Source organism: Nothoprocta perdicaria, unplaced genomic scaffold, assembly GCF_003342845.1.
Source record: "Nothoprocta perdicaria isolate Ctin4 unplaced genomic scaffold, notPer1 scaffold_243, whole genome shotgun sequence".
Classification (NCBI taxonomy): domain Eukaryota; kingdom Metazoa; phylum Chordata; class Aves; order Tinamiformes; family Tinamidae; genus Nothoprocta; species Nothoprocta perdicaria.
This window is the reverse complement of record NW_020455470.1, coordinates 287950-306920: the sequence shown is the minus strand read 5'-3', so window position 1 is coordinate 306920 and position 18971 is coordinate 287950. Positions and strand designations below refer to the sequence as shown.

The following is an 18971-nucleotide window of genomic DNA, read 5'->3' as shown; positions in this document are numbered from 1 at the left end:
AACATTTGGATTATTTTTCCATTTGCCTAGAATGGTTGGATGGCCTAAATTGTTGCTGGAAGTTCTCTTGTTTTGGGAAGGGTACTGTGGCCTCATAGGTAATAAAGGTCTCAAATTACTATGTAATATTGCATGTTCTAATACATGGAAGTTGATAAATGTTAATTTATATTCTTGTTTCTGCCTCCTATGTTTTTTGCTACTTCATAAATATTTAGTATGTAAATATATTTAAAGGTAATGTAGCAATGGGTACAAAATGAAGTCTGGATGCCTTTAAGTAATAGGGCCTGCCTTTAATCTTAGTTTCCTCTTATTATAAAGCTTTTCTAAACATTTTTCTACCTATTAAGGCAAGATTGAACGCACCTTTTGTTGTGTGCCTGTGATGGTCTTGCCAGTCTGACAGTTTTTGAAATTTGAACTTCGCTGCAAAAGCACAGTCTGTTATTGCAGAAGGGAGTGTGTGGTTGGGGCTGTTGCTTCTAGCATGTGATGCTCTGAAGCCTTGGGGAGGGAAGACCAGCAAAGTCTGGTTTCCTGCAGCATATGTGGTGGTTTTCTCTGCCTGCTTACGTGGCCGCTCTTTTCAGAGTAGTGGCCAATTCTGCCGTATTTAGGTGCTCATAAGAATAGAGTCCTTACAAGATCCGCCAAAGTCAGTGGCTTCTTAGGGGAGGAAGAACCAGCTCAATATTCGCCACTTCTGTACTCTCCACCCTAATGTGAAAATCTCTGGCATAAAATTTCCATGCTGACCTATTTTGCTTGCTCTGCTCCTAGGTCAGCACAGTTCTTGTCTGCCTAACACTTGAAGTAGATGGGAAGGTTTCAACAAAACTGCTGTCCCTCAGAGTGCTGCTAGGGAACAGTCAAGGCCAAGAGTTGACATCTTATATGGGGGATTGCGATATGTGTGGGGTGGAATATGTTGCTGTGACTTGTCTGGATGTGCTGGAGTTACAGAAGACTAATCATTGGGGAACTGGGCTTTAGCTGTGTTGCTTACAGAGGAATCACTTTCCTTGCTTGTGTAAGGTTGCTCTGCCAACCTACAGACTTTTATAATATAGATACTTTTGCAGCTGCAGTTATACTGTGTCATTATAAAGCTTACAAGTGCCTTCCTGCCTGGGGACAGGAATGACGTTGGACCACGCAGAGAGTCTCAGGCTGGCTTGGAGATACGATGATTCTGTGCTCTGTGCACTTCATAAAAGAGAATTGCATCAGTTAGTGGTTTATCTCCTTCCTCTTCAATAAATGACAAGGAAGGGGAATAGGGAAGAGGCATTGGAGAGCTAAGCATTTGGAAGTATGTCCCATGAGACAATCTGGAGGGTATTTGGGATAGGTGAAAGATGGTGGCGTTGGAAACTAAGTCACAAGCCAAAGACTGAGATTTTTTTTTCCCTTTGCCATAAACTGTTAGTACAGTTAAGTAGCTTCCCAGGACAAGAGGGATGTGGAGCTTCTAGAGAGGGTCCAGCACAGAACAACAGAGATGATGGAGGTGGAGCATCTCCCGTATGAGGAAAGACCGAGTGAGCTAGGCCAGTTTAGCCTGGAGAAGAGAAGGTTGAGAGGGACCTGATTAGTGTGTCTAAGTATCTGAGGGGTGAATGTAGAAAGGAAGGGGCCAAACTCCTCTCAGTGGTGGCCAGTGACAGGACAAGGGTGCCCGAGCCCTGGCCCAGGCTGCCCAGGGAGGCTGGGGAGTCTCCTTCTCCGGAGATCTCCCAAACCCGCCTGGATGTGACCGGGTGCCCCCTGCTCTGGGTGTCCCTGCTGGAGCAGGGCGTTGGACTGGATGGTCTCTAGGGTTAATTTACATTACAGCTAGGGTTAATGTACATTAATTTACAGCCTGCAAACCTAAATGAATATGATAAATAATAGCAAATTTGGAAGAAGTCAGACTTGTTAGAAATGCGCAACTATGAAAAGTAATTTATAACCTCCTTTTCACACTAGAGGGCACTAACATCCCACGAAATTTAAGTCAAAACCATTTTTTTATTGTATCTACATTGTTTATAAGGTAGTCCTGTGGCTTCCATAGTGAAGCCAGAATTCTTAACTTCTTTGCAGCCTTTTCTCCATAGAAAGAAAAACTAAAAATGGTGTATTCTTACAAGGAGGAGCATCAGAAGCTTATGTTAGTGGTGTTTTTATTGTCTAAAAAATAATTTGGGTAATAATTTTTGGAAACTTGGAAGGTAACTTGTCACCTGTATTTTTCAAGTGCTTTTGTTGTGATACTTTTCACTTGAAGCTGGTAAATGGGAATATAAAATAGGAAGCAATTGGATAACTTCCTATTAAAAAAATAGAGTTAAGGTCTTGAGCATGCTTCTTGAAGGTTGCAATCAAAGGAAAATAACTGATGCTGTAGACATAGGAAGCTATGGGTTATTTGCATGTATTTACATACGTGCTCTAGGTGTCCCTGCTTGAGTAGGAAGGTTGGGTTGGTGATCTCTGGAGGTCCCTTCCAACCTTGAACATTCTGTGATTCTGTGATTTACATAGCAATGCTTGTTATAAAGGCAATGTGGGGGGGAAGAATCTCTATAGTAGCAATTAAGTAATAGATTGTAGTGGAATTTTCAGTCGTTTGTATCAGGACTCTTAAACACATATTCTGAAATGACTTAATTGAATCTAACACTTGGGCTTCAGGGCAATATAACTGTTTAAAGTTGTTTGGGTTTTGTTAGAAATTTCAGGTACTGAATCCTTCTAAAGAACACTTGAAAAAGACTTGTGATTATTTTTGTCCGTTATAGGAATGCTTATTCTGTTGCCCTGGAGATGATGCTGCTGCCTTAAATGTTGGAAAGAAGATTAATGGTGTGGGCAGTATGGACCTAATGAACGGACAGTCAAGCAGTGTTAATGTTGTGGCTACTGCTTCAGAGGTAAGGATTGCAAGACTTGGTTCTTAAATACTCAAGACCATAAAACGTAACTCTTTTGTAAGTGCTTTCAGGAACCCTAATACTCTCATTTCTGTGAGTGGGAAATGTAAACAACAATATGTAGTATGGCCATAGTAATAAGCCTTGTTAGGTTTTTCTGGAGAGAATGCTGGGACCATGCAGAGAGGGACCATATCTTGTCCTCAAAACAGACATGAATGATGCCTTGAAATGCAAGTGTTCTGCATTGAAAACAACGTCTGTTAATGCCTGTTTGACACCCTCTCGTGTTAGGTATCTCTTCAGGGGAAACTGTCTTGTGTTTTTTTGTTGTTGTTTGTTTATGTGTTTTTGGTTTTTGTTTTTTTGATAATTTGTCAGGCAGAAAAATTTCAGTCATGTTCTAGGGGGTGAGAGGAGGAAATGATTGTAAGGATTAAAAAAGAGAGAATAAAAATCTATGCTTTTGTTTGTATTTCTGCAGAAGAGTAGCAGCTCTGAATCCCTAAGTGACAAAGGCTCAGCTGAACTGAAGAAGAGCTTTGATGCTGTGGTATTTGATGTTCTCAAGGTTACACCAGAAGAATATGCAGTAAGCAACTAATTGTGGGTGAAAACTTGGAGGGAGCAGCAAGAGAGTGGGGAAATGGGGCAACTCTTCCTCCATTTATCTGCTTCTGTTTTGTGCTTAACTTTTGTTATCCCCCCCAGGTTCAAAAATGGACCCTGTACTATAACTCCTTTGTGTGTCTGTTCTGCTTGCTTAGTTTTTTTTGGAGCCATGTTGTCCTGGGCGCGCTCTAGTATTTTTCATATTTTCCTTCCATATAGATTACATACAACATAGATTAAAGATTCTTAAAGGTATATGATATCACTTAATTCCAACATGAGGGCAATACAGTGTGTTTAGTTGTTTATTTTAGTGACAAGGATATCTTTGACCTGAGTTTGTTTTCTTAAAATGTTGTAATGAAATATTTTGACTTTCATTATTCCTATCAGCGTAAATAAAGTTTTAGATTTCTGTTCTTCAGTTGTTTCATTCCTCAGTGATGTTCAGGCAATTGCAGATGTTGGCAGATGATGTGTGTATGCCTAAGCTAAATTTAATGATGTCAGCCTTAATGATGTAAACTTAAATTCTGGCCTCACTAAATATTAGAAAGTAGTCCTGTATCATAGTAAGTGATAAAAAGAACTTTGTTGTTTTTCCACTTTTCAAGGTAAAGCATACTTGTGATTAGCTTAAGCTTCAGGTATCTGGGTAGTGTTCTTTACTATGTTGCATGAATGCTGTGTGAGATTAAGTCTCTTGGCACCTCTTTTCCCCATAAAATATTATTGGGACCTGTCCCAAGGTCTATCAGACTGGTAATCCTGCCTCACAGCAAGACAGATCCACATGACGAATCATTATATATTTCATCACCAGTCTGCAAGTATTGAAAGTCAACAGTAACAAAGCAGTGAACAAGCTGGATTGTTGCTTTTATAGAGCTTGTATTTGGGATAAACATTGAGTATTTCAGTTAGTGTTGTCTTTTGCCGCATGTGTTGCGGGAGAAATTGTTAGAATTTATACATGATTATAACCGTTCATACTGTGTTTACATGTACTTTCTAGGCTGGGCCTTACCTAAGTTCCCAAATGCTTTTATTTTAATCCCTACTTTCATTTTGAGGAGGGTGCCGGGAATGCTTCAAGATGAACCTACTCTGCAGTACTTGATTATCTTATGGAAAAAGAGTATTTTAGTACTGCTTAAATATGCCTAGATCTCATCAGATATTTGAGTATCTCTTTGTGATGCCAGGAAGCAGGTCAGATTTGTGGGCATTTGTGCAGGCTTCAGTATTTTTCCTAGTACTCAGAAAGGTGTGCACTGTTTGGCTTTGGAGTGTACAGTTTGTTTTTTCTTTATTTTTAACTCATTTTGCCAGTCTTTGAGTTTAATGCAGTATATAGACCATGCAAAACTATTCCCAAGGTATTACTGTTGCTGTGGGATCAGAAGAGGAGCTCCTAGCTATAGAAGGTCCTATATGAATGTGGCTTTCAAGGCGTTTGAGGTGACCACGTGCAAATTAGGTAATTACTGCTATGAAGAATGTGTTCAGACCTGCATATTCTGCACCGGAATTCTTCAGGAAATCCAAGCCTTCCTATCAGAGGACTCTGATCTACTTTATGTTCCCATGGGAGTGGGAGGAGGATGACTCCAAGGATGTCCTCATAGGCTGCACATGCATTTAGCACTGGCACGATCAGAGCAGAGGAGCAGGTTGGAGCAACTAGAGCTGAAGCACCCCCATGACCACTGTATGATCATTCAGGGTTATTTTTTTTACTTCCATGGTGGATTTAATCTAATCTCCTGGATCACATGTCAGTACGATGGGTGTTGTTCAGCCCACACCAACACTCCTTGGATCTTTTGGAAAATTAGTTTCAGGAATCTTCAGAGCAATGAACTTGGCCAATTCTAGAGAAATGAGTATTTTATTAAGCGTTTTATAATACAATTACATGATTATACTTTTTAAAAATGCTGCCTAGTATAAAATGTTGGGTTTTTTTAATTTCTAGGAATATTCTGTGTTTTAGAAAAATGATGTCTTCATTCTTAGCCTTCTCCTTCTTAAAGGATTTCTTTTTCTTCCCGCGATCAGGTCTGAAGACAGCATTCTGAGCAGATGAGCAAAATTGCTGGTAGGCAGCACAGAGCCCTTTGGCAAGATGGTTTTTTTAGTTAATGGTTGTTTCCTTAGGCAGATTTACCTGCTTTTTTCACTAGTTCTGGCTTATTTAGGTACTGTCTTTTTCTGATCATTCTTGTAGAAATGGGTAAATTAGCCAAAAACCCATACATCGTGGAGGAAATAGTCTGTTTGAGCTCCTTGTTTGCATCTTAGTTACTTTGTTTTTTTTGATCCTGCCCTAGTAACAAACTATAAAATCTTTATCTGGGTTTGATTGTTCACGTGATTGGAGTGCTGCAGCGTGGCCAAGGTTTTGGGATATCAGAACTGATGAGATGCAGACCTGTTAGCAACATGTTTCCCCTGGAACAGGCCCATGCATCTTGCACTGGGCATGGATGTGTTACCAGTTGCCTTTTCAGGATGAGAGACTGACATCTGTGATTTAGGGAAGGCTGAGACCCATTACTGCCTGTGCAATGAGAGCTGTCTTCAAAATGCCGTTTTTTGAAGTGGTGAACAGAGGAAATAGTTTGTGGGCTCTGTAGTATCTTATGCACGGAGAGAAAATACAAAGTGACAAAGCCAGTGCACTGGCAATGCAAGGAAGCTGTCGCACAAGCGCCAGCCTGACCGTTGTCTGCATAATGGGTAGGGTGTTTTGGCTCATAAAACAAAAAAAACCCATTTCAGGATGTAGATACCACAAGGACGGGAGTTGCCTAGTCAAGCCAGTATCAGCATTGGGAAGTCTTAGTGCATAGAATTATATTTTCGTAGCAGGGTACAGAGGGGATAATTGCAATTATATTGGAGATGGGCAAAAATCTGACACTCAGCAAGTTTGAGATGGGAATTGCGGGGTTTGACAGTCATTTGTCATGAGAACAAAGCCTCATTGGCCTGAGGCTAAGAGGACTCCTAATTTCCCAGTGTTGGAGACAGCCCTCTTGTTTCAAAACTTCCAGTCTATTTAGTGAACTAGTGGGTGGGTAAGAGACAAAATGGACTAGAAAAGCTCTTCTTGTAATCCTATATTTTCTATAAGCTGCTTATTCAGCCAGAGGAAAGACTGTTTGTATATTTGCAGGGGGAAATGGTGATTTTATTATTGCCCTATTCTTGCTTTTTGGCAGTCATCTAACATTATTACAAATGCAGAGTTGTTTTACATAACAGCCTTTTATTTAGGCTCATGCTCATTTGCTAACAAAGATATGCCAAAGGTTTTTCAGCCCTTCAGGAGTTTCCAGCTGAGCCAGTAAGAGAGGATTGCCGTGGGAGATGGGTAATCCTGCCGCACTGCTGCCCTGAAGGCCACTGTGCAAAGGGCTGGGTTAAAGCCGAAACAGGGGAGATCTTTGGGATTAGCTGCCGCCCTTGGAAAGTTGCGGTTTGTTTTAGTCCATTGCAGCCAACGAGAGCAAAATTTCTCTGAAGATGCATTGAATTCCTGCATCTTTTATAGTTTTGGGGTGAAAAGCAGAATGTCTTTCGGTGGGTCTGAAGCAGGACACATTTGTCTTCTGCCGAGGAGCCTGCAGACAGCTTTCCAGCTGTGGCCCCAAGGAGAGTGCTGCTGCTTAAATCCGTCTTTTGGGCTGCTTGGTACTTCACAGAATGGCCCGCAGCCAGAGCCCTGGTGCCAGCGGGGCCCTGCGGAGGCAGCCGTTCTGAGCGCTCCCAGCCTGGTCCCAGGGAACGCTGCCCTTTCCCCTCAGAGGGAGAGCTGTGGCTTGGAATGTAGGAGGCCCTGTTTTGTGGGAAAAGGGATATGTTAATGGTACAGGGGCTGTTGGTGAGCCTGGAAGGGGGCAAAAAGGAAAATGCTTTGGGAACATGGGCTCCAAATTAAGATGCTGGTGAATCTCAGATTAAAGAAATACTACTACTTTTTTTTTTTGCTTTGCAGTAAATGTATATTTCTTAAACTACTACTATTAAATTATTCTGAGAGTTTTTTTTTACTCACTTTTCCACTTTATACTTAACTACTGTGGTGTAAATATTTGAGGTAGAATTAAGGGACGTGCAGTTTTATAAATCCATTGCTTTTCCTGCCGGTTATCTAAGGAGGATTATTTATTCGTTGTGATGGTCTTCAAAAATGCAATGAGGCAAGCTTGGATTAGGAGGAGTGCATGTTCCTTTTCCTTTTTGTTTCACTTAAAAGTTTCAGATGGATACCTGGAAGAAAAAGAACATTGCTAAGTTTGTAAAGAATATTCAAGTCAGGTTTCCTTAAAAAGCTTTAAGTGAAACATAAGAGTTTTCTCGGAGACTTTCTTAAAGTAGTCAAACGCAAGGATGCCTTTCTGTGAAGAGCAGGAGTGTTTCTGGCTGCTGAATTAGGTCCCTGGCACTCTGGAACCACATTGCTTGGGGAACAGAAGTGCAGGAATGGATCTTAGCCCAGGAGCCTCAGAGAAACAGGACTTCTGATTCTGTGCAATCCTGTTGCATTTAGCTTTATTTCAGTGAAGAATACTGGTGAGTGTGCTCCAAATGAGAGTAAGAGGAAGCAGCTTTACTCCGATGTGTGGAGGAACTATTAATAAACTCTGGAGTGGACTTTGTGAACATAAGTATGGTTTCAGTGAGGAGTGAGATCCCACAGCGTTCATTTGGGGCAACACAATTATTTTAGTACTGATACAGTGCTCAGACTCTGTTCTTTCAAGGAGGAAAAGTATTCTGGGAGCCCAGAGAGACTGTGCCTAAGCTAGGTTGGAAGGTTTAAATATTTTACATTCAAAAAATTCAGATTACAGAGCAATTTATGAAGTGCTGCTTGCAGAACCAGCGTGGCTTAAAGGAAAATCGGAACGTGGTACACATTCTTCAATAACCAAACTGTCCACTTAATGTAATTTAACTTTTTAAATCTCAGACACAAACTTCTCTATTTTTTTTAAATATTTCTTCCCCCTTCCTCACAATGAACTACTATGCAGGAGCTAGTCCTTGTGGCAGGCACGTGACAGGTAGGCAAAGCCGCAATGCAGCAAGTAGCCAGAAAGAATGAGCTCTTGCTTGAGAAGATCTAGGGACCAGAAAGAGGAGATTATGGGGCAGATTAAATGGAGATTTCCAAGTACGGGTCTAGGGGAGGGAAAGGAGTCCTCCTTTCCTGTAAGAAAGGAGCTCGATGCATTTCTGCAAGTAGGTTATGGCTTTTGGGGAAGGAAGGTAATCCATGTGTGCTCACAGAATTGAGAGACGGAACTAGAAATATTTTAAAGTTTTGTTTCATGGAGCTTCTATGTCTTCCTCACAGGAAAAGTACAGTGAGGCATGGTTCTCATTCATCTGGATGTAAAGTTTCTATCTCGATGGCCTTGACAGAGGGGAAAATGTCTTTTATGAAGCTACGTGGTAATCACTTGAGTAACTTGATGTACATTTTGATGTTACCAAGTCCACACTCAATGCCTACAACAGCTGAAATGTTTTGAGCTTAATTGTGAGGATTTCACTGCGATGTTTTCCCTAGGGACATGCAAAAACTGCTGTGGTTATACAGGAGGAAGAAAGCGTCTCCCAGCTATGCCTGTGCCTTATTCTGGAGCCTCACCTGCAAGGTGGTCATTCTCTGTTCCTAAAAGAGCGTTTTCCCTTGCAGGATTCTTCAGGGGTCAAGGATCTGTATCACTTAAATATATTTTAAAAAAGAAAAAAGAGGGGGAGAACCAAAATGAATAAAAATTATATTTGGTTCTCTCAGGTCTTTAATATATAAACTTGCTAGACACAACATGTGTGAGACACAAATATCAAGTTTTCTTTATATAGGCAAAGTGCTTATTTGACAAGTGCTGTCCAGACACCAGAATGAGGTAAACGCTGGGTAAGAATAAGCTCTAGGTTTTATGCTGCAAATACAGTCTTCTTGAATGTGCAAAACTTGAGAGCTCAAAAAGACCGGGGTTATTGTTGGCTTGCTTTGTGTAATGTATTGATGTGAATGCCAACGTTTTTTGGTTCAAATATCAGAACATTAGGGCTGCATTAGGGCAGGGAGCCATCCAGGAATTTGCCTTGGCTGGGCTAAGGAGCTGGGAGGAGATTCAATTTATTGCATTTCTGTACTATAGAAACCAGTGTCCTTGCTCATTGAGTTTGGAATTGCTCATGATTTGGTCCTGGCAAAAGTTATTTATAAGGTTTAACTGGTGTCATCGAAGATTAATAGTGTCCTGTGAAATACTGTTGATTAGAACAACTGTCTTGTTTGCTTCATTTTTGGCTCAGCAGTGAGCAAGCACTTTTGAAGAGGTAAATGGATGTTTAGGCTTTATGATTTTGACATATTTTATAAAAATGTTTAAACATTAATTTTTCAACTCTTCACAGAATCACAGAATATTTAAGGGGACCTCTACAGATCATCTAGTCCAACCTTCCTGCTCAAGCAGGCACACCTACAGCATGTGGCACAGGGTGGCATCCAGGCGGGTTTTGAAGACCTCCAGAGAAGGAGACTCCACAACCTCCCTGGGCAGCCTGTTCCACTGCTCTGTTACCCTCACAGTAGAGAAGTTCCTCCTCACCTGCAGACGGAACTTCCTGTCCTCCAGCTTGTGGCCATTACCCCTCGTCCTGTCGCTGGCCACCAGTGAAAACAGCCTGTCCCCTTCCTCCCTGCATTCTCCCTTCCTGAACTTACTAATCATATTAATCACATCCCCTCTGAGCCGTCTCTTCTCCAGGCTAAACAGGCCCAACTCACTCAGCCTCTCCTCATACAAGAGATGTTCCATTCCCTTAATCATCCTGGTTGCTCTTCTCTGGACCCTCTCGAGAAGCTCCACGTCCCTCCTATACTGGGGAGCCCAGAACTGCACACAGTACTCCAGGTGCGGCCTCACCAGAGCTGAGGAGAGGGGCAGAATCCCCTCCCTTGACCTGCTGGCAACACTCCTCCTGATGCAGGCCAGGATGCCATTGGCCTTCTTGGCCACGAGGGCACACTGCTCACTCATGGTTAACTTGGTGTCAACCAGGACTCCCAGGTCCCTCTCCGTGGAGCTGCTCTCCAGCAGGTCGACCCCTAATCTGTCCTGGTGCCTGGGGTTATTCCTGCCCAGGTGCAGGACCCTGCCCTTGTCCTTATTGAACCTCATGAGGTTCCTCTCTGCCCAACTCTCCAGCCTGTCCAGGTCCCTCTGGATGGCAGCCCAGCCCTCCGGAGTGTCGGCCACTCCACCCAGCTTGGTGTCATCTGCAAACTTGCTCAGGGTGCACTCCGTGCCCTCGTCCAGGTCATTGATGAACAAATTGAAGAGCACCGGGCCCAGTACTGACCCCTGGGGGACACCACTGGCCACAGGCCTCCAGCTGGACTCGGCCCCATTTATGACCACCCTCTGAGCTCTGCCATCCAGCCAGCCCTCGATCCACCGCACCGTGCACTCATCTAGCCCACTCTCCTGGAGCTTCCGTATGAGGATATTATGGGAGACGGTGTCAAAAGCCTTGCTGAAGTCAAGGTAGACAACGTCCACGGCTCTCCCCTCGTCCAGCCAGCCTGTCATCTCATCATAGAAGGCTATGAGGTTCGTCAGACATGACTTCCCCTTGGTGAATCCCTGCTGACTGCTCCTCAACAGCTTCTTCTCCGCCATGTGCCCGGAGATTCTCTCTAGGATGAACCGCTCCATCACCTTTCCAGGGACAGAGGTGAGGCTGACCGGCCTGTAATTGCCTGGCTCCTCCCTCTTGCCCTTTTTGAAGACTGGAGTGACGTTGGCTCTCTTCCAGTCCTCGGGCACCTCCCCTGCTCTCCAGGACCTCTCAAAGATGATGGAGAGAGGCTGAGCAATAACCTCGGCCAGTTCCCTCAGCACTCTTGGGTGCATCCCATCTGGGCCCATAGATTTTGGAGTGGCCAGTTTGCCTAAGTGATCCCTAACCCAATCCTTCTCAACCCACGGAAGGTCTTCCTTTAGCCCATTTATATCTCTTCTACTGGAGCCCTGCAGCTCATGGGGGGTCGCCTTAGCAGTAAAGACAGAGGCAAAGAAGGCATTTAGTACCTCTGCCTTCTCGGCATTCTCCGTCACCAAGGCCCCTTCTCCATTCAGCAGTGCACTAACATTTTCCCTCGTCTTCCTCTTGCTGTTGACATACTTACAGAAACCCTTCCTGTTGTCCCTGACATGCCTCGCCAACTCTAATTCCACCCGGGCTTTGGCCTTCCTCATTTCGCATCTGCATTGTCTGACGATGTGCCTGTATTCCTCCCATGTGGCCTGTCCCTTCTTCCACAAGCTGTACACCCAGTAATTCCTTACCCATCCATACAGGTCTCCTGCCCCGCTTACTCGACTTTTTTTGTGGGAATGCACTGATCCTGAGCTTGGAGGAAGTGGTGCTTGAATATCAGTCAGCTCTTCTGGACCCCCTTTCCTTCTAGGGCCCTGACCCAGGGGACTGCTCCAAGGAGCTTCCTGAAGAGGTCGAAGTTGGCTCTCTTGAAGTCCAGGGTAGCTATCCTACTTCTCACCCCACTTCCTCCACGCCGGATCGTGAATTCCAACATCTCGTGGTCGCTGCAGCCCAGACTGCCCCCAACCCTCACGTCTCCCACTAGACCATCTCTGTTTGTTAGTATCAGGTCTAGCAGTGCCCTTCCCCTTGTTGGCTCCTCAACCACCTGCATCAAGAAGTTATCTGCAATGTTCTGCAGGAACCTCCTGGACTGTCTGTTCCTGGCTACGTGGTTTTCCCAGCAGATATCAGGGTGGTTGAAGTTCCCCAGGAGGACCAGGGCCTGTGATCGGGAGGCTTCCCGCAGCTGCCCGTAGAAGGCTTCGTCCACTTCCTTGTCCTGGTCAGGAGGCCTGTAGTCAGAGCCTCCTGTGGTCAGGAGGCTCTTAAGCGAGACAGTGTCACATGTGCAAAGCAAAATGGCTTTGTGTCCATAAAATTAGGGTTTTGAATCAGAAAAAAATTCTCAGATCGTGGTAACTCTTAATAAAAATGGCAAGAGGCTGAAGAAGTGGACCTCCCTAAAAGATATTCCTCAAAAAAGTGACAATATAGTACAGTGTTACTGACGAAGGGTATTGCTTTTAGTGAAAGCAATGTCTGAAACCAGATGAACAGCCCACAGTCTAATATACAATGCTAGAAGAAGCTTCTTTGTTAAAAACTCACCATACTTTTAGCAGTCTCGCTTTATTTGTGTATAATCCTATGTATATTAATATCAATTGAAAAATCTATTATTAATATTACTGTATATTTAATTATTAAATGTTAATCCTGAATTTGTCGTTTGCATAATCTTTCTCAATATTAACCTTAAAATATATGTCCTTTTGGAGAAGTCCGCTTTTGAGGACTTTGAAGTGTGTCCTGTTGTGAGAAGAGAAGGTTGAGAGGGGGCCTAATCACCTGTCTAAGCACCCAAAGGGTGAATGTAGGGAGGAAGGGGCCGAACTCTCCTCGGTGGTGGCCAGTGCCAGGACAGGGGGCAATGGGGACAAGCTGAACCCCAGGCAGCTCCATCTGCGTGTGGGGAAGAACTTGCTTGGTGTGAGGGTGCCCGAGCCCTGGCCCAGGCTGCCCAGGGAGGCTGGGGAGGCTCCTGCTCTGGAGATCTCCCCATCCCGCCTGGATGTGACCGGGTGCCCCCTGCTCTGGGTGTCCCTGCTGCAGCAGGGCGTTGGACTGGATGGTCTCTAGGGTCCCTTCCAACCTCAACTGTTCAGGGATTTCGTGAATTCTGAGATGTGTGAATTCTGCTGTGCAGTTATTACAGAAGTCCGTTTTCCATAACTATTTGGTATTAAATCCTGTACTGAAGTAGTGATCTGTAGTCAGTATTCAGGTGGATGTTTTTCTAATTTAACTAAGACAGTTCAACTCAAGAAGAAATATTGGAGAGCCGGAAAGTAACAGCACTTATTTCCTAGCCTTTGCTCTCCTGCAGTTTGTATGAACAACAAATGAGTTTTCTGCTTTGTTTTTGAGGGTAATGTTGCTATTTTGTTTAATGGGGAGAGCTGGTACTTGAATGCTGCTAGTCATCAACATGCATGAGTGTTTGTCAAGGTTAAACAAGGTTAACCTACCCTTGCTGTTCTTTCTCTGTCCCTGTTAGGTGTCCTTCACCACTCGAGCAGTGTCTTTCCTATTCCATTCATCTAAAGATCCTTAAATGTCTCAAATATGGTGTACTGCTACACCATCAGGATTGTGGTGTCTGGGCGAAACATTTATTTCTTCCAAGATCAAGTCAACTTTTATTATGCCTCCTAGTAATTATAATGGAAGAATAGAACCTTTTCAGTCAATGTGTTTGTTTTTAATTTGAAAGCAATCTTCAGTTTTTGGCAGAGAGTTGTTGCATTTTTTTCCTGTAGTTGCAATGGATACAAGGGAACAGAAAAATTGGAGGCAAAGAATATTTTGGACCACCTTCATATCCCTGACTTGATGTTCTTATCGGTTGTTGACTCGAACTTAGGCATTTAACCATCTGAAATGCTTGACCTTATTTAAAAAATTGAGATACAATACCACCTATTCCCGGGAGATTGGTATTCTGGTTGATTGGTTGTTAAACCACCTTTTTAAAATATAAAAAAAAAAAAAATAGGTCCTTCTGGTCCTTAATTTTTAAGCTGGCATTTAAATATTCTCTGGATATTAATAAACTGTACATATAAATCGTCTACCTCATAGCACGTATTTGGCAATTCGTGTTAGAGGACCAAGAATGTTCTGGTTATGTAAAATTTTCTGTACAGGACTTACTGCTACAAAAAAAAAAAAAAAAGATGTCCAGATAAGCCTATTTGTGGGTGTATGTTGGTGCATGTTGTTATCTCTGTGATTTCATTTAATGAGTCTGATCTAGTTTCACTTCAGCCTGAGATAGGGGATTGTAAAATAGCTGCTTAGAGCGCTCTGCTGAGGCCCAAGCTGGTGACGAAAGGTGAGACGTGCGGCTTGGAGAGGACGCCGCGGCACCTCGGCCGTGCTTTCCCGGGGAAGCAGCGCTTCCAGAGAGCTCTGGTGGCAAAATAGGTGGTTTTCTCCCCCAAAAGAATAGCAAATCACATCAGCGTGCTGGTTACAGAAAATGCTACTGATTGGTGTAATTTCAACACATTTGATTGCCCAAATGATGTCAACAGCTCTGCTACGAAGTACAGGTTTTTCTCTTGTTTGAATGAGCACATTGCTTGTTTTGTCAGAGTATTTGTTCTTACACTTGCTTTACTTCAGCTAGAGAATCACAGTGTGTGTGTGTGTGTGTGTTTTCTCATTTTTTTTGTGAAATTGGCATCATCTCAGAAGCTATTTTTCTATGGCAATCAGTGGGCATTAGGTTGTGAGAGTTACAAAGCTGTCAGCATCTCCTGCAGAGCCAATAAAGGGAGGAACTGCAGTTTTCAAGGATGCAGGACAATATCTATGCAACTTGCCTCTGAGGAAACCAAAAAGATCCCTGGGTTCAGTGTTAGAAGGGAATTGCAAAGCCCGTGTCAAGTGGCACAGGTCTTTCTGGGCTGCCTGTGTTCTCTTTGAAAGAGATCATTTCTTTCCTTTGCCTACAGGCAGACAGGAATCCTAAGTTCTATGCTTCAACTAAGACTGCGAATACTTTTCAAAAGGCAAAGCTTTTTAGTTTTTTAAATAAAGTGATTTGAGTTCACCTTTGCTTACTGTCCTAAAGCTAAACACACCCTCAATTTAAAAATACTTGTTAGTTCTGATTCCTTGCAGATAAAATAGCTGTAGCTTTCTGTTGCTGTGCAGCTGAACAATTACTTACTTGCTGGTTCCTGTGCTTCAAATACAGACATAAAGACTGGAAAATTGTAGGAATATTTCAACAAAATTTTACATTATGTAGAATAAGACTGAGAGTTTTAAGAGGAACTTTGAGCAACTGAAATTACTTCCCATAGTTTCCTCTGCAATATTTCCAAAAGAAAACTGACTTGTCTGTGGAACTGTGAGACTGTGCTCGTGAAAAGTTTCTCGTAATTAATTGAAGTTCTCAGTACTTGATTCTTTTGCGCTGGGCAGCTCTGAGTTGAGCTGTAAGCTCTGAAACTAGTTACCAAAAAAATCTGAAATAGTGAAATAGAGGAAACACCTACAGTGGTTACGTTAAGGTGCTGTGCTGCATAGTAACAAGGCTAGTTTTGAGCTTAACTTTTTTGTCTTTTTATTTCAGGGTCAGATAACACTAATGGATGTCCCTGTATTTAAAGCAATTCAGCCAGAGGTGAGTAGTTCATGGGTTTTGTTTTCAATTTTTAATGGAGAGAAGAGAGAGAAAGAGAAAGGAGAGAGGAGGGGAAAAAAAAAAAGAACAAAAAAAAAAAAAAAAACAACCACCCAACAACTTCAGGATTACTTTGCAAAGTCAGCCAGTGCATAAATTGTGGAATTGGAAAGTGCAAGTATATTCAATAAATCTTGCTTTATTTATTTATTTTTTCCCAGTTCTTGTAGCTCTGAAGCAGATGGTTTTAGACAAAGATATCTGGAACTAATAGTGTGTTTGGGGAAAGAACTGTTGGTATTTAAATATGTTCAACTAATGCTAGGGGTGAAGTATCTGGTTTTAATATTCTTGAATGTTCAACATCTTGACTATACTGATCATAAACTTCTTAGATTTCACAAACTTTTTAACTATGAATTCTGTATTTGATTACAGCTCTTGTTAGGTCCAAAGAAAATGCAACTATTACCTAACTAATAACTAGGTTGAAGTTATGGTTTTCAAAATGGATGGATATCTTAATAGTCTGCGCTGACATTTTTTTGTGACTTTTCTCAGAGTGTTCAACAAATACAGAACCATCCCAGCCTTATAGTTGTGAGCCTAGCTGTGTGTCCTGGCATATATTAAAAGTACAGTAGAAAGGGGACATTGAAACAAGCCTTAATAGCAATCGCTGCGTGGGACGTGTGCCCACGGCAGCTTGCGCGCCTCCCTGGGCACAGGAGCCTTGCTGTGCTCCTGCCCTTTGCGCTGCCCGGCCCTTGGGCACATCTCTTACCCAGCAGGGCAGCCTCGCCTCCGCAGCAGGACCCTCCGCTTTGCCCCTGAGGGCGCTCAACGGGCGCCCGCGTTTGCTGTCGCTCCGCTCAACTTTGCAGTCGCATGAGGCGCGTTCAGTAACTGACAACAGGTCTACCAGCCTGTGTACTGTGTGCCGGGGCTGGTGTCCCCGTGAGCAGCTGCCCGGGGAGACGGTGTGAGCAGCACTGTGTGTGTGGATTTGTGTATCCTTCTAGGAGCTAGTTGGAAGCTAGGGCCTGAGCTGCAGCTGCCTGCCCTAGGCCGAGCTTAATAGCCCATGCTTCGTTTCTTCCAGGAACTCGGTTAAGCCTTTCTGAACTTGATGATGCCACGGTAGCAGTTCGCAAATAAATTATACTTTGCAATTTACTGAGACACAGTGGCTTCTACGGCTGAAATGTCAAATCTGGAAATAGTTCTTCTGTTTGTGTCCAAAGCTTGTTGTATAGACAAACTATTATAGATTGTTGCATAGATTAACTATATAATACATTTATACATAAAATTATAAATAAATTTAGTGTAATAAAAGATTATATTATGCATGTGCGCTTTGCATGGTGAAAAAACAGTGCCTTTCCTCATCCTTTCCTAGGTTTCCCTATTTTGATTCCTTTATTTTGGAAAAGGGAAGATGATCGCAGCTGCATCTTGAACTTGATGTGTGTGATTTTTGTATCCATTAAGATAATATATTGATATTTTATGATCTCCTTTTTATTTTTGAATAACTTCATATTCCCTTCTGATTGTAGCCTGACTTGAACTGATGTTTTCAGAGTCTACACAAAACTATAATAAATTATAAATTTGTTTATTTGTATGGAAATATGATTAGCATTTCTGTGGGCATTGTTTTGTACTTCTCAAGGTTTATTCTTTTTATTGCCCATTTTTTCAGTAGTTTCGAGGTCCTTCCAGCTCACGAGTCACTTGTCTAATCAAATAGAGCTATCTGATTAATAGCAGGCTGTTGTCTTGAAGTGTCGTTTGCTTTCTTGTGGATCACTGAAGAATATTTTCCTTTCAACAGAGACAACTGCTGAAGAAATCCCTAAATTGTGGTTACTATTTGATCATTTGTCCACCCACAGATTTTCAAAGACTTTATTTTGGTGTGTTTTGGAAAATGATTTTCTGTGCTTTTAACTTTCATGTCTTCAGCAAACAGTTGCCCATCCCGTGTCCTTTTTTGTTTGTTTGTTCCTCGCTTTAATCGCTCAAAGATTCTTCTCTTTGATATCTCTGGCTTTCGTAGGCTGACTTGAAGGGTTTTTTTTGATGGGCAGAATGTTTCCCTGTCATTTAATAGGACCCCTTTTTAAAAATCACCCTTTTCAAATTTCTTCGGAGTGGCATGCATTCCTTTCTAAGTGTCACTGCTGCGCAGGGCTTTTCTCCTCGTGCTTGAATCATGAAGCTGCATAGGTGTTGGATGCTTTTACAGGCGCCTCTTCTAGCCACACAGCTTCCAAGGACTGGATATCAAAAAAATTGAAACATCAGTTTACCTGATTAAGACTCCTAATAAGAATCAGCTGATAGGGAAGTTGTAGCTTAAATAGTATGTACATAAACAGCTATGGAAATAGATAGTTCTGATTTTCCAGCTTCTTGGGCTTGTCGGTAGTTAATTCTTCCAGCATGAGCAGCCGCCGAGCAGCAGCCCAGGGAGGCGAAGGGCCTGGGCAGCGCCAGGCAGCGCTGCAGCGCCCGGGCGTTTGGGGCTGCCCCTCGGCGCTCGCCGAGGCAGCCGGGCACTGGCCGAGGCAGCTGGGCGCCAGCGCTGCTGCCTGCAGCCTCTGCCAGCTCCTTAATTGGGAGGAAGCGTGGGAGGGGAATCACAGGATCATAGAACACTTAAGGTTGGAAGGGACCTCAGAGGTCATCTAGTCCAACCCCCTGCACACGCAGGGTCACCCAGAGCACGTGGCACAGGGCTGCATCCAAGTGGGTTGTAAAGATCTCCACAGAAGGAGACTCCACAACCTCTCCCGGCAGCCTGTTCCAGGGCTCTGGCACCCTCACTGTTAAGAAATGTTTCCTTAAGTTCCTGTGGAACTTTTGGTGCCTCAGCCTGTGGCCGGTTCCTCTAGTCCTGTCGCTGGCCCCCACTGAAAAGAGGCCGCCCCCTCCTCCTCACTGCCTCCCTTGAGGTATCTATAGACACTGATCAGGTCCCCCCTCAGCCTYCTCTTCTCCAGGMTRRRCAGGCCCAGCTSYCTCAGCCTTTGCTCACAGGGCAGATGTTCCAGGCCCCTGATCATCCTGGTAGCCCTGCGCTGGACTCTCTC

General features: G+C 43.3%; 1 protein-coding gene across 3 annotated transcripts in view; it reads left to right on the top strand.

The window, feature by feature from the left end:
• The window catches only part of RALGPS2 (Ral GEF with PH domain and SH3 binding motif 2), a 91452-nt gene that overhangs the window by 12697 nt on the left and 59784 nt on the right, over positions 1 to 18971 (top strand). For all 3 annotated transcript variants that reach the window (XM_026039822.1, XM_026039824.1, XM_026039823.1), the window contains exons 2-4: positions 2790 to 2921; positions 3406 to 3513; positions 15820 to 15870. In XM_026039822.1, the coding sequence (XP_025895607.1) occupies positions 2865 to 2921; positions 3406 to 3513; positions 15820 to 15870 (216 nt within the window). In that variant the 5' untranslated portion in view covers positions 2790 to 2864. The remainder of the gene's footprint in view (positions 1 to 2789; positions 2922 to 3405; positions 3514 to 15819; positions 15871 to 18971) is intronic.